Consider the following 14667-nt stretch of genomic DNA (forward strand, 5'->3'; position numbering starts at 1 on the left):
AGTGCTGAGCCCACTGAGACCTTTAAGGTCCCTTTAGTGCTCATATTCTGTGGTTTTGTGAGTTGAGACTGATTTAGTTCTTGGAGACAGGGTGGCTGATCCCCATGCAGAAGACGCAAGCATGAGGGTGAAGCATCGTTCCTCATTGTTTCCAATTAGCTGCTGCTAACAGTACTAATTACAGCATGAAGCACTTCAGTATAGTCAGAAGAGGGAAAGGACGAGGGCTTTTGCAGCCAGCACGGGGCTTCTGGTACTGCCCCTATTTATGAGCTCTGCGTCCTTGGGCTCTCGATTTGCATGTCTTGAGATTCAACTTCTCACGTGTGAAATATGGAGGGATGAATGTATTTGATCTGTTAAAACACATGTATCCACATTTTCAATGTATCTAATTTTCTCAAAATGCTATTCCAAAAATCACTCTCCCCTTTAATGTGAGAAGTGGACAAGAATAGCTAATTAGGGTCCCATTTCATAGGAAGGGAAAATTGAGCTGGGGAGGGGACAACGTCCACAAAGTGAATGGCAGAAACTAGTCTCCTGCCCCTGGTCTGGGGAGTTCTAGGTCTGATAATAGTTGAACATCTGAGGGAAAGAAGATCTGATGATCCTGCATGGAGAGAGACTTGAACGTGCCCTCCTGGATGTGGTCTCTTCCAGAGGACTTGGAGCCGCTCCTGGGTTCTCCCAAGAAGCCCAGAGAGAGGAAGGTGTCAAGGAGATTCCACACCCATTCCCTGCTCTGAGCCCCAGCCGTTGTTTGAAGGAGAAAGAAGGGTAACAGGGTCTGCAGAAGTCAGGACTGATGCAGCCCAGAACGTCAACTTGGCGCTTCAGAAAATGCCTGAACTGTAAGAATCCTGAAAACATCACCCACCTCTGCCTGTGATGAAAGTGACGCCCAGAGAGGGACAAGGACTTGCCTGTGACACACAGCTTCTACGTAGTAGATTTGGACGTGGGGAAGCTCAGTGGTCTCCCCAGTCACCTTCCCTCTGCACCAGCTCAGCTGCCCCCTCCAGCCAGCACTCCAGGCTTACCTTTCTGGTACTGGAGCCACAGCTGCTGCTGGACCTTCTTGCTTGGGAAGTGGATGATGCAGGTGAGCTCTGAGCCGTAGAGGGCCTCTGCGATGTAGTGGGAGCCGTAGTGCTGGATGAAGGACAGAAGCTCATCCCGAGTGCTCTCTTTGGTCAGGATCTTGAGGACATTGGTGAAGCCTGTCGGGAAGGACAGCAATGTGTAGGTGGTCAGACTTCAGAGGAAGGTGGCCACAAATGACACAATGGCAGGGGCCCTTTCCAGCTTGGATCTGGTGCCTTACTACTGACCACAGTGGCAGCTTGCTGGCTGCATCAGTCGGAACATTCACATCGTTCCCTCACATACATAGCGCTCTCAAGAGGGACTCTACAGAAAAGGAGGGCCAAAACTCAGTCATCTACATGATCATAACTTTATTTATTCATTTATTTATTTGGTACCAGGAATGGATCCCAGGGCTCACTAAGTTGCTGAGCAGGGACTCGCTAAGTTGCTGAGGCTGGCTTTGAACTTGAGATCCTCCTGCCTCAGCCTCCCGAGTTGCTGGGATTGCAGGCATGCGCCATGGTGCCAGGCCACAGTGGTGACTTTAATGTCACAATCAGAAAGTCAAATCTGGTGTCTATTGATTGAGCAAAGAATGCGTTCTAGGCACACCATTAGATGTATTTACCCTTTTAATCTAATTTAATCTTTGCCATAACATTGTTATCCTTGATAACAGCCCCCATTGAGCAGATGAGCATGTCAAACCCCAGAGATTGTAAATGACTTGTCTTGATGCTCCAGCTAGAGGAGCTGGGTGCAAACCCACTTCTGTGTACTCTCCCAAGTGTGTGCACCAAGTAAACCAGGGCCTGAACTGCCCACAGCTGGAGTTCTGCATCTGTATTCACCCAGGCTCTGCATCTTCTCTGGCCAGGGACCTGACCTCTGCCCTGGCCTCCTGATGCAGCAGTGTCTCCTCTCTCCCTGTATCGCCACAGAGGGGCTCTATTTCTTAGTCCTTAGTCCTCAGCACCTGGCACAGGGCCTGCTCAGCAGTCACTCAGTAACAGCTGCTCTCCTTCCTCCTTCAACAGGCACGTGAGCAAGCCACCTGCCAGGGATGCTCAGCAATGGGAGGCTGATTAGTGAGAGTCCTTGCCACCTAGAGACTGGCTGAACCCCTTGTTTCGAAACTGCTAGGGAAGTTTCAGAAAGGGGAATGTGGAGCTAAGAAAATGATACCCCAAAACATGTTGCTCTGTAGTTCAAAGAGCACCCGGGGGGCCACCAAAGCAGGGACGGGTGTTCTCTGAACTTTCCTACAGACGTCAGTGGCTGCATCCTCTGAGAATATTTGAATGCTGCGAATTCCTTCTCCAGCGCCATCAACCCAGCATCACTGGCACACATGGCGGGAAGGAGGCCGGAGCTGACACTGCACCCAAGACCAGGCAGACTTTGTCCCAGGCTCCTGTCTGTCCTTTGGGCTCTCTGATCCCCTGCATCTGCCAACTACCCCTCCTCTAGAGTTCCTACATCTCCTGCTCACAGCCTTCCCGAGCTGAAGCTGATGGGATCAAGCCCACTGACCTCATCTGGGCATTCAGGTCATCTCCCAGCAGCCACAAACACGGGATTTTTGCACCAACCAGTTCACTTTTCTTATCTGTCCCAAGTGTGAGCTGGGATTTCCACCCGCCTTTCTTCCTCTGGGTACTCACTACCCCCAAACCTACCCCCTCACATACCCGAAGTCACCTCCTGCTTCCTCCCTAGGTCAGACCCATGCTCCGAGGCCCCAGAGGTCACCCCTCTCCAGGAAGCCTTTCCTCTTGGGGAGGAGCACCCCCTCCGGGCCCTGCAACAGGCAGAAGCCCCGCCTCACTGACCTGTGACTCGGCACAGCCTGCTCCCTACACCCCACCCCGACCAGGCACACGGACAGCCTTCCTGGAAGACAGCAAGAACCCCAACCACAACCACTAAAAGAACAACAACGGATTCTGCACCACATCAAAGAGCAAGCGCCTCTCCAACACTGAAAATGAGCTTCAATTTGCCAACATTTTGATTTATAAGGGGGCTTCCAGGAGCATCGTTACTGATTAATTAAAGCAGGTACATCTTTGTAGTTCTATTAGGAACATCACAGTTATATTCACAAGTGCAAGGTGGGGGGGGGGTGGGGAAAACAGAAACAGGGCCCAAAGAATGGGCGCTTGATTAGAACAACCTCTCTCCATCAACCTGTTAACTCATATGACTGGGTAATTAATACAGCAGTATTAATAATGAGATAGTTTCTGTTAAGTAATAAATAACACCTTGGGGAAGCCTTGTGGATCTTTATCCAAGCAGACAAAGAGACACTCAAATCCCTGCTCTGCTCCTGGTTCTGCCACTTACAAGCTGTGCAACCTTGGGTTAGATACTTAACCTCTCTGACCTTCAGTTTCCTTAGCTGAAGAAAAATAGGATAAATTACGTTTCCTTATAGGACTGCTGTAAGTCACAAGACATGAAACATTATAAAGTGCTTGACAGATGTCAGCAATAATTACCATTTGTACTTCCAAGAGGGTGAAGTCCTCAAATTCCCAATTAAAAGACTTCCATTTTGCTGGTGAACAAAGTGATATTGAAAAAGGGAAAGAAATTTAAAAAGATAAGAACTCATGGATAATTAGCAGGCACACAGACAAGAAGCCTGTGACAGTGTTACAAATAGGATCCAGGGGAGCAAACCTGAGGCCAGGGCTCATCATTCCCGAGTCCTTCAGTTGTGTCTTATTTTCTGGTGTTGATTGATTTATTGTTTAATTCTTCCGTGAATCCCACAGATGAACAATGACCTCATTGCGTGATAGTTTCCGGGGAGACTGCAATAAACAAGCCCCAGACCCTGCACCCGGGTCTCAGGTCCATGGTTCAGGGATGGAGTACTCGTGAGCACTCCCACACAGGGGCTCAAGGACAGAGGGTTCCTGGAGGTGTTGGGGGAAGGGGAGGGGGGACCGGGCATCGGAGTATTTAATCTGGGTCCCCAGGGAAGGGGATCCAGGCAGAGGGAACAGCAAGGGCAAAATCACAGTCATGAAAAAAGATGTCTCATTTTGAGAAGTTCAAGTTGCCCCTCTGCTGGAGCCAAGGTTCATGCAGATAAAGTGGGCGGTGCCTGTTGGTGGGGTGGGGTAGGGTGAGAGAGGGACAGGAAAAAAAATCAGCCCAGAGAGAGAAGCGTTGGTGCCAGAGGAGAACGTACAAGCCACAAGCCTCAAATACTTCCAGAACACACACGAACGACTACGAGTGTTGGTTATCCTCCTCCCTGTTCATCCTTCCACACCCACAGACACCCCTTCCTCCAGGAAGCCTCTCTGGCTTCCTGTGTCCCACAGCTGTCCTTTACTGTGTTGACCTGACTGCTGTGTGTCAATGGCATTGTCCACCTGCCCTCCCCGGCAGCTCCTTCGGCATCCCCAGGGCCAGCACAGGGCTTGGCACACCCGAGGTCCTTGGGAACGTGTGTCGAATCACTCCAAGTCCCCTGGCTGCCCCGACGGCGCTCCTCACCTGCCGAGAGGGTGATGGTGCTGAGCTTCACCCTGTAGAGGTTGCTGCGGACACGCCACTGCTGCACCATGGGGTACCCCATGGCCTCATCGTACCTGATATCTCCTGGGGGAAGAAAGAAGATGCCACGTGAGCTTGGAATTCAGCTGCTTCGCATTCAGCGCCCGCCCCCAAGCTCTGGGCTCGGTTTATGGTCACCTCTTCAGTGAGCAGAGACTTGGACTTGAGTGGACGTTCATTTAATTGGGACCCACCTCCAGATCTTACTATTCTCTCTTGCTCGAAAGTTCCTTTCCTCCCGTTTAAAGAGCAATCTCAGGTCAGCTCTACATCCCACCTAACTCCACTGGCAATTTGCCTCGGGACACTAGACATCCCTGTGTGTCTCCGTTTCTCCTGTGACCCTGCAGCTGTCTCTGCAGACCTTGTCTCTTAGGCACGTTGTGAAGACAGTAACAGAGGTGGAAGTCCTTTGGTAACCTAGATAGTCCCTTAGGGGAGACCAGGGCTCTGCCAACTTCAGCCTGTTCATTTCCTGCTGTCCATTGGTGCTCTTGCACCAACTGTAACAGAGCTGAGCAGCTGCACAGAGACCACTGGAAAAGCCCAACACCTTTATTATCTGTGCCTTAATGTTGGTTGACTCCTGTGTAGACCACTGTTTCTTTTCTGTTATTTGCAGAGGCAAATTTTTAAAATTTTTAAAATTTTAAAATTTTTAAAAAATATTTTTTAGTTTTAGGTGGACACAATATCTTTATTTTACATTTATGTGGTGCTGAAGATTGAACCCAGTGCCTCGTGCATGCTAGGTGAGTGCTCTACCACTAAGCCACAACCCCAGCCCCCAGCATTTCTTTTTTAATGTATTTTTTCCCAGAACATAAAGAAGAGTTTTCTCACTTTTTTTTTGTACCAGGTATTAAACCCAGAGGCACTTATCTACTGAGCCACAAACCCAGCTCTTTTTAATATTTTATTTAGAAACAGGGTCTCACTGAATTGCTTAGGGCCTCACTATGTTGCAGAGGCTGGCTTTGAACTCGAAATCCTCCTGCCTCAGCCTCCCAAGTCACTGTGATGACAGGAGTGCACAACTGTACCTGGCTAGACCACCATTTCTTGACATGGACATGTACATTTCAAAGAAGAGTGAGATATATTGGCTAAACAAACGAATTCCTCAGCACCTTTAATAGATGCATTTCATGCTCCATGAAGGGACTGTGCACACTTCTTTGATCATGGGACTCCTTTCACATAGAGGGGTTCTAGGACTGAAGTTGCATAGAATTCATTTGGGAAATATAGGTACACATAAAAAAAGAGAAAACACAACAAAATATTAACAAATGGTGAACTTTTGGTAGTGGGTGTGTGCAAAATTCTTGCTTTCTGTCTTATATTCATTTCCAATTTTCTAAAGTTTCTACCCTAAGCTTTGCAAACTCTTCTTTATAATCTGGGGGAAAAATGCATTAGAAAAGAAATGCTGGGCACGTCAGCAGTTTTTATTATTGTTGTTATGTCTCCATGCTTTCTTATGCCTCTGCAAATAACAGACACATTTCCTATCCTCTTGTCTTGTCCCCTGGTGAGGAGGCACTTAAAGAGATATTCGATACCAAGATTAAAATGAGAATCTCACTGGAACAAATGATTTCATCCTGGACATTACGACAGTATTAAAGTTGTTCATTATTGGCAACTTTTTCTTTCCTCCTTAGCCTTTTCAGGAATAATATAATTTTTGTAGAGGCTTTCATTTTAAAGTAAAATATTCATGATCCCAAAGATATGTCCACTGGAGCAAGGTGGCTTGATTATCAATTTGTCCTCTGTTTATCTCTTCTGCTGCTCCTGTCCTTCCTTTGCATAGGCTGGGGAGAAAAGGAGAGTGGGAACGTGGGGTGGTGTGGAGGGGAGGACAGGGTTTCTGACTTAGGGCAGAGAAAACAGATTGCACAAAAAGACTCGGACACAGGCCAAGGTCATTGCTGCGTCCCTTACTAACTCCCTGGTCCTTCCTCCATTTCAGCCTGGAATATTCTCCAATGGAATGTCAGCCTCCTGTGGCCAAGGCTGTGGTCTGTACTATTTTCCCATCATCTGTAAAGTCTAGAGGAGACTCTGGCACATAGAAGCCCCTCAGTCATTACATGTTGGCTGTGACTGACTGACAACACTTTCATTTCCATTCCTGGTCATAAACCCAATCCAGGTTCTTACTTCTGGCTACCTTCTTACCTAATCTGCTCCAGGTCCTGGGGTCCTTGGGGTCCTTGGGGATAGGGATGGAATGAAGCTCTGGGGTGGGGGAGGAATCTTTCTTGACCATTAAATAATAATAATAATAATAATAATAATAATAATAATAATGACTCTTAAACTTCAACTGTTCCTTTATTAGGAAACTTGCAAAGATCCCTGAGTCAAAACAATCATAAAAGGGTATGCCACTACCAGAGAGCCATAGCGAACCAAGCAGTTTAAGTGCATAAACTCCATCTCTCACCATAACCCTGAAATTTTTGTTTTAGCCCATTTTTTTAGAAAGGGTTACTAAGACTCAAATGGAGGAAACTGACCAAAGACATACAAAGGTCAAGGATTGTTCCAGGGGCCTTTCTATTAGAGCACAGTGCCTCCCCATGAACGAGGGAGAAGTCTGCTCTGAGAGGTGGTAAGCTGCCCACCACTGCGGGTATCCAGAGAGGAACAGTCCCTCAGCAGGGATATTGCAGATTTGGTTCCTCATCAGTACGGGAGATTCACTTACTGAGTGAACATGGAATGTAAGTGGCAGTCCACGTCAGCTCAGAAATTCTATGATCTTAGCAAAAATAAAATATGAAGGAAGGCATAGAAGTTTTTAGGCACATTTTACCAAGAACTTTTCCATCTGGGATTTCATTTGGTCTGGATCTGGGTCCCTCTTTGAAGTAGGACAGGTCAGGGAGGTGATATAAGATAGAAGATAAAACAAGACTAGGCTCAACCCCGACATATCTGTAGACAGCCAGGTGGCCTTGGAGAACTTACACATGGGACAATGCACAAAAAGGCCTGGGCCCCCAGCAGGCCCTGCCCCCAGGTGCACGTTCTCCTCTAGCTATGCCTTTTACCTGACAGCTCAACAGAAGTTAGCCTAAGGTCTCCCAGAGCTTTGCAAGTGATAGGGAGGATTCAAAACCCAAGTCAGCCACATTGCAGGGTCTTCCCTGGGGCCCAAGTACCACCTACGTGAGAGAGCTCCTTTATCTACTGGGATGACCATTCTCCTTACAAAGTGGGTGCCGCCCAATAGCTTAGGAAAGCCCCCATCATATAAGCAGGAGAGGAAGACAAGAAGGAGTAGAAAGGCAATCTGTAATGATGCAAAAAATTGGGAAGCCTCAGGAGAACTCACATAAGACATATTTCCAGTAAGCAGGGGGAGAGAGGTTTGGGAATGGAGTGGAAAGGACAAAGTACTTGGTGCTGTGGCATCAGGGTCTAGTCCTGGCCGTATGCTGTGTCACCTTCAGCTGGTCCTCACCTTTCTGAGCCTACATTCCTTATCTGGCAAATGGGGAAATTACACTCAATGGCTCTGGTTCATCTGCAAAAACCAGTTGGTTCATGTGCAAAATCCAGTGCTTTCAGGAGCCAGGGGCTCTTATGGGATAGTACACTGATTTCATGTTAGAAGGATTTAAAACGGAGCCTAGAAAACAAATACTGAAGGTAATAGAAAACACAAATCAGAAAATCGTCCAGAAGAGTGGAACAGGTTTTGATGGACACGGCGTCAAAGGCCTCAGTGAGAATGGTTGAAGGTCGTTCCTATTCTCAGAGAGGCGCCTGCCTGACCTTGAAGATTGCTCTGGCCCAGAGCCCTGGTCTCAGCAAAGCCCCCCATTCTACGTTGCTTGCAGTGGAGCCCGAGAAATGGAGCCCACCCCATCCTCTTGAAGGAGAAGGTCTGGCTGGGTCCCTCAGGGTCTGCTGATACCACCTGGAGGCCAGGCGTGCACTCAGGGAACCTGGGGAAGCTCTGGCACGTGTGTCTTACCAGTGAGCAGCTGGAGGTCCGGGAGGGGCTCGGAGAGGACGCCCCTGCACTGCTCCTCCACCGGTAGCGGGATCACCAACAGCCCGTCGGCCAGCTGCGGGAAGTCCTTGATGAAGTTGTTCTCCCTGCGGAGAGGAGCAGAGAGACCGCCACGTTGAAGGAGCAAGTGCAGCCGCTGGGGGCTGCAGGGCCAGGGGGCAGGTGGCTGGTGGTCAGAAGCACTCATGGCTGGGTGGCTTCCTGTGACCCCTCTGGCTTCCAGAATCCCAGCTCTGAGGACACGGAGCTCATGACAGGGTTTAAATCCTGGCCCAACCACTGACGGCCTGTGTCCCAGCAAGCTATTGTATCTCTTGGAACCTCGGGTTCCTTGTCGATAAAGTAGACGGAGATTTCAGGGCTGTTGTAGACACTTAAGGGAATAAAGCTGCCCATTGCTGAAGGCATCCTCCGGTGCTCTAGAAACGGCATAGTTGGCTGGTGACTGTCCTGTGCACAGGCAATTACAAGGTTGACCAGGATGGGAGAGAACTAAAGAGTCTGGAGTGTTTGAAGACCAAGACTAGGGAAGGAAGGCTTGGAGAAGTAGACGTTGGTTAAGGTGGCAGGGCCCTGAGAGATATTTGACACATGGAGAAACTGAGGCTTGGAGAAGGGAGTGACTTGCTCATGATAACCCGTGGGTTACTCAATCTCCAGTCTCCCGATTCCCAGGCTAATGCTCTTCCCCTGCCATAACCTCTTAGGAGCCTCCCTCCATCCCTGTCCTGAGGGTTAATCCCAGGAAACAGAAGTCAGACCCCTGGAGGAATGAGCCCTCAACAGAGGACAGGGGTGACAGAGCAGAACAGGGAGGCTCCATTCCTCTAGACGACAGACCTCGCTCAATCCCAACAGCCTGCTGAGAGAGTTGGGGAGCTTGCTGTTACTGGGGTGTGCAAGCAGGCACCCTGATAACCGGTTGGCATGGACGGTATGAAGGGCATGTCCGCATTAAATCTAACTTGGGAGGTCACTTCATAGTCAGAGATGCTCCGAGTTAGAGACACTAATTATAATTTAGAGAGGGAGGGGGAGGGGGAGGAAAAGAACAAAAGGAGGAGGATGTTTACCACTTCATTTTGCCACCTGGAAGGGGCAACCTTGAAATGAAAATCATAAAGATGAACAGGAAAATACGCGACACCAAAGCAGTGCCTTTGAAGCCCGGACCTCAGGCTGTTCAAAAGCAGCTGTGACAGTGTCAGGTGGCCTGGGTCACCTTCCTGTCTGTCCTACACCTCTCCACTCCATGCTCCAGGCACCTTGGAGGCTCATCACCAAGTCATCCGTTTAGAGAACATGTTCTCCACGTCTGCGTCCAGAGGAGGTGACATTATGACCATCTGCAGCGTCCCCAGCATCACCAGCACTGTCTTTGTCACTGTCCTCTCTATTATTTACAGCATCCTTCTAATTTGCTAGGATTAAATATAAATTTTATCATTTAACCTTCACATGAACTACCCCCCCAAGGTGGATATTATTATCTTTAAATAATATGAGTGACAATGAGATTCTGAGTTAACAGGGATAGCTAATAGACATATTTGAAAGGGTCCCCCATTGGAACCCAGTCTGGCTCCATCTGGGGCTACTTGCCCAGGACATGATTATGCTTCGTGGTGAGTTTCTAGGTCTACACCAGCCATTTAAGCAAGCTCTTTGGTGGGCGGCATGTCTATCTGTAGAACCATTCTTGCTTATGCCTGTGGTTAGATGTGAACCTGGGTTCCACCCAGGTGGTTGCTCGTGGGTTTTTCTGCCAGTCTGAGGGCATGGAAAGCAATGTGAATAGAAAAGACAGCCTTCTGAGTAATGGAAGTGCCACCATGTGTCATGCAGCAGCAGCCAGAGCTAAAGGAACCGAATTTCCTCATGCCTCCCTTGCCATCTTTCCTCAGCTGTGTGGTGGGATGGAGGGGTTTTCCAGGCCCTCTCCAGTTAAGAAGCACCTTCTGAGCACGTACTCGGGAGGAGCTGAGGGCTGGCTGCTACTGACACAGAGAGAGACTGGATTCATTTCTTGTCCTCCATATGTTCCCAGCCTATCCAGGGAGATACAAATCAGCCATGAAATTCAGTCACTGGAGCCGATTATCAGGATCTAGATGGGCTTGGGGGCTTCTGTGCAAGAGTCCCTTCCTTGTGAGACCCACACACTTGTTTTCTGGGTAGGAGAGACCAGGTGTTGGGAGGTGGTGATGGCTCTGGACACTGGGTTTCCATTCTGCCCACCCGGCTTCCTAGCTGAGTAACCTGGAGGAAAGGACCCCAAACTCAATGTTCTTGTCTGGAAAATGGGGATCAAAAAAGCTGCACAGCCTGCCTAATGGAGTAATCATGACTTTACTGAGCACCTATTATGCACCAGGGGCAGTTTAAGTATTTTACATTTAATCTTCACCCAATCCTATGAAGTAGATGCTGTGAAGATCCCCAGTTTAAGGATTAAAAAAATGAGGCACAAAGGAGTTGTATCAACACCCAGAGCTGTGCAGCTGGGAAGTGGGAGGGCTCAGATAATCCAGCCCTAGAGTCCACATTCCTGCATCCTGCTCAGATGCAGGATGCTAAAAGTCCTCTCCACAGTAGATACAGGGTGTCCAAGTAGGAAGGGCATAGCACCCATGGGTGCACTGAGCCCAGTTAGGCTGCTGCTAAGAGAAGAGGCCTCAGGTTCATTGCAACCTGACTGCACCAGGGCTCTGTGCTCAATGTGACCTCCCGGATCTTTATGTCAACGTCACGAGCTGAGTGTGATTATACTCCCCCCTCCATTTAAGCAACAGGGAAATGGAGGTTGCACAAGATGAAGTTATATTTGTGGATTTCCACGCCGAGTGTATTTGGTAAACACATTCTGAGGGCAAATCTACCCTTTTTCACTTCCCCATCCAGGAGTCTCCATTTGAAATCTCCTATGGAAATCTCCTATTTCTAAGTGCAGGGTAGGGAAGATAATACTGCCCTGGCTCCGATCACCTTCCTGTCCTCCAATGCCTCTGCTTTCTGGCCAAATCGCTTTTGTTCTATAAGAAAATGTGACCCCAAATGAACGGTGGAAGGAAGCACAGGAGACAGGGGCCTGGCCCTGGCGCCCCTTCTTGGATGAAGGTTTTCCCTCTGAGCTTCCAGGAAGCAGGGAGGGATTTGAGGAAGCACATGAGGAGGGAGAAGATGGAAGGGAGGGAGTTACTGGCTAGTGCACTCAGCTGGGAGGGAGAAAGGCAGGGGAGGTTGAAGCCCTGAGTAAATATTACAGTCTCCCAGGTCCTGGGTCCCTTGCCGGCCGCCTCAGTGATGCCTCGTCCTGCAGGGCCTCTGCCAGCAGAGGGCGCCCAGGGCCTTCACATAAATCAGATCTTTGGGAGGCAAAATGTAGCTGTGAAAAGCAGCTGCTGGGAAAGTTCTGCTGAGTCCATGACCTCAGGGGGAAGACAGCAGCTTGAGAATCCACCCACTTGGGGAAGGTGTCCAGGGAGCTGGCAGGATGCTGGATTGAACTCAGGTGGTCAGAAACTGCTACCTTTCTCAAATCTCCTGTGCATGTATGTGTGTGTATAGTAAGGACTATGAGGAGACAAGGGGCTCAGTTCAAAACCCACTTCTTCCATGATGCCAGTCCAATTCTACCCAGTTTGAATATGTCTTTCCTGTCTCCTTTCTCTCTCGTTTGTGAATAGATTCCCAAAGTGGACTTAGGATCTGGTGGTAGAATGGGCCTGGGCTTAGATGTCATACAGACATGAAAACAAATTCTGGCTGTAGTTGGGGTCACTTCATTTCTATCAGCCTTCATAACTTCATCTGCAAAATGGTACTCCTTTAGTTTAAGAAGTTGGGCGAAGGATTTATATAGAGTTACTTTTAGATAATGGCAGTTTCTTTTCTTGAATCCCATGAATCACTTAGAGGGTCTTGGAGAGTCCATGTGTGGAGTTGAGGGGCCTCTACCTCCAACACCACCTGCACATCACCTATAAGCAAGCAAATCCTACAGTCCAACAAGAACACACCCACCATGCCCAGCTTCCTTCCTATCAGCCATGCTTACAAGAGCAAACACGATGTGGCTGCCTTTCCCACCCTCCCCCACCCTTTCCCAGGCACTCCCTCTCTCCCTCCCCCTCTTAAGAATATGTGTGAGTATTCTGGATACATTAATATACAGCAACCAGCACGCAAGAGCCATCACCCTCAGTTCTGGGGAAATTAGCATTTAAATTGAGGTATTTCTGAGAGGTAAATCACCCTGGATCAGCCAGGCTGTCTGCAGCCTTCTCTTACTTGGGAGAAGCTGGGAGCTGTGGTCTGAGAGCTGTTCAGTGCTCAGGGCTCATTCTCGCTGCCTGTCTCTCTGGCTCTTCCCAGGCTGCCCAGAGCCTCCCAGATGGATCACCTCAGACTCCTAATGCTGAGGAGGGTCTCTGCCTCACTTGGAAACTGTGCCCCATCCCTCATCTTCAACTGAGCTGAGTCTTGGGCCAAGTGAGAGGTGTGACTTTGGCTGGGATCTGGTGTCCTTCGTAAACAGGGAGTTGAGAGATCTGTATCTCACCTGGTCTCTACCACCCTGGCTGTATGATTTGAGGAAGCCACCCACCTCCTCTGGAACTGACTGGGGGGGGGGGAGCTAGTGCAGAATGTCTGTGGGAACCCTGGCTACGGGAGGCAGAGCTAGAGTCGGTGCTGTCCTCTGGGTGCTGGGTCTTCAGGGTCTGGCAGTGACAGTAAAAGGATGCTCACGCTTGCTCCTGCGAGCCCACTCTGAAGCTGCGCCCTTCCAGGGGAGCCAGATCACAGTGGCTCTTAATTACAGATCCTAGTTGAAGGCATTCTTCCCTTCTCCTTCCATTCATCCAGCCATCTTTCCTATCACATGCCAGGCATTGGAAAGGGACAATCAAAAATTATGTGACTGTCCAGTCATTCACGTAATACGACACACACATGTGTACAAATGCTTACTACATTAATGTGTGCAAGGTTAATGATATTTTTGAAAATGTAAAAACGATGCATTTCTCACTCCCCAGAAATCATGTGTCTGTAACATGCCACACACTGAAGTGATCACGGTCAGCCCTTTGGCAGAAGAGCAGATTCCTGCCAGAAAAGAAGGGGCTCACTGCTTCGCACGTCAGCGCTGCCTGTGCAGTACCTCCAGCCAGGCTGTGCTGAGAGTAAAAGTCCCCTTCTATATCAAAAGCCAGGCCTGGCCAACTCAGATCATTGGTTTCACTGTACAGACTGCACAGCGTGTCCCTCAGGGGAGTTCTCACCAGATAGGGAAACACATTAAAAAAAAGACCCTTCTTTCTGCTACTAGTGCTGCAAGAAATTGCTGAAGAGAAAGGTCAAGAGACGAAGAGTTCAGATGTAAGCTTCCCAACAACCCCTCTTCTGGCCTTTTGGAAGTGAAAACACCTCCATTTACACACACCCAGAGAGGAAGTGAAGTCAACAAATGTTTACGATACCAACAAGAGGGTGGGAAAAATCTTGGGGCAGGTGATCCCGGGCATTGAGGTTTGCTCCCCCAGAATCAGGGCATTTTCTAGGGGATTTTGTAAGCCCCTTCCTTCTATAAGCCAATGAAAATTCACAGGAGAGTCAGCACTAGGCGAGGAAAGGCGCTTAAAGTCAGCACCTAAGTCCTGTCTCCACAGCATAAAAGGGGTAAAGCTGTCAGGACTTGTTAGCACAGCACCCTGCTCCCGTGGAGACAGAGACAGTGCAGGAGGTCAGCAGGTAACCCCTAGTGACCTTGGACTTTGGTAGTGAGTTCTTACCCACTGCCCCTCTCAAAGACTACTTACAACTCCTTATCACAATGGATTTCAGTGCAGCAAACACCTCCCCACAGGAGTGGGGAGACAGCTTGACAAGAGAGAGACAGGCTGGTGGGGAGTTCAACTTCGAATGAACTAAATGTTTACTCTGCACAGAAGGGTTTATATCCC

At 49.0% G+C, this 14667-nt stretch overlaps 1 protein-coding gene across 5 annotated transcripts in view; it reads right to left on the reverse strand.

The window, feature by feature from the left end:
* Astn2 (astrotactin 2) overlaps window positions 1-14667 on the reverse strand; it is an 837958-nt gene that overhangs the window by 231824 nt on the left and 591467 nt on the right. For 4 of the 5 annotated variants that reach the window (XM_078048074.1, XM_078048075.1, XM_078048073.1 and 1 more), the window contains 3 exons: window positions 8663-8787; window positions 4609-4713; window positions 1044-1223 (listed from right to left, as the gene is read on the reverse strand). In XM_078048074.1, coding sequence (XP_077904200.1) covers window positions 1044-1223; window positions 4609-4713; window positions 8663-8787 — 410 coding nt within the window. Of the gene's footprint in view, window positions 1-1043; window positions 1224-3596; window positions 3654-4608; window positions 4714-8662; window positions 8788-14667 lie in introns of those variants that run through there. The other variant, XM_078048077.1, reaches the window with a different exon arrangement.

This window comes from Ictidomys tridecemlineatus, chromosome 4, assembly GCF_052094955.1.
Source record: "Ictidomys tridecemlineatus isolate mIctTri1 chromosome 4, mIctTri1.hap1, whole genome shotgun sequence".
In the NCBI taxonomy this organism is placed as follows: domain Eukaryota; kingdom Metazoa; phylum Chordata; class Mammalia; order Rodentia; family Sciuridae; genus Ictidomys; species Ictidomys tridecemlineatus.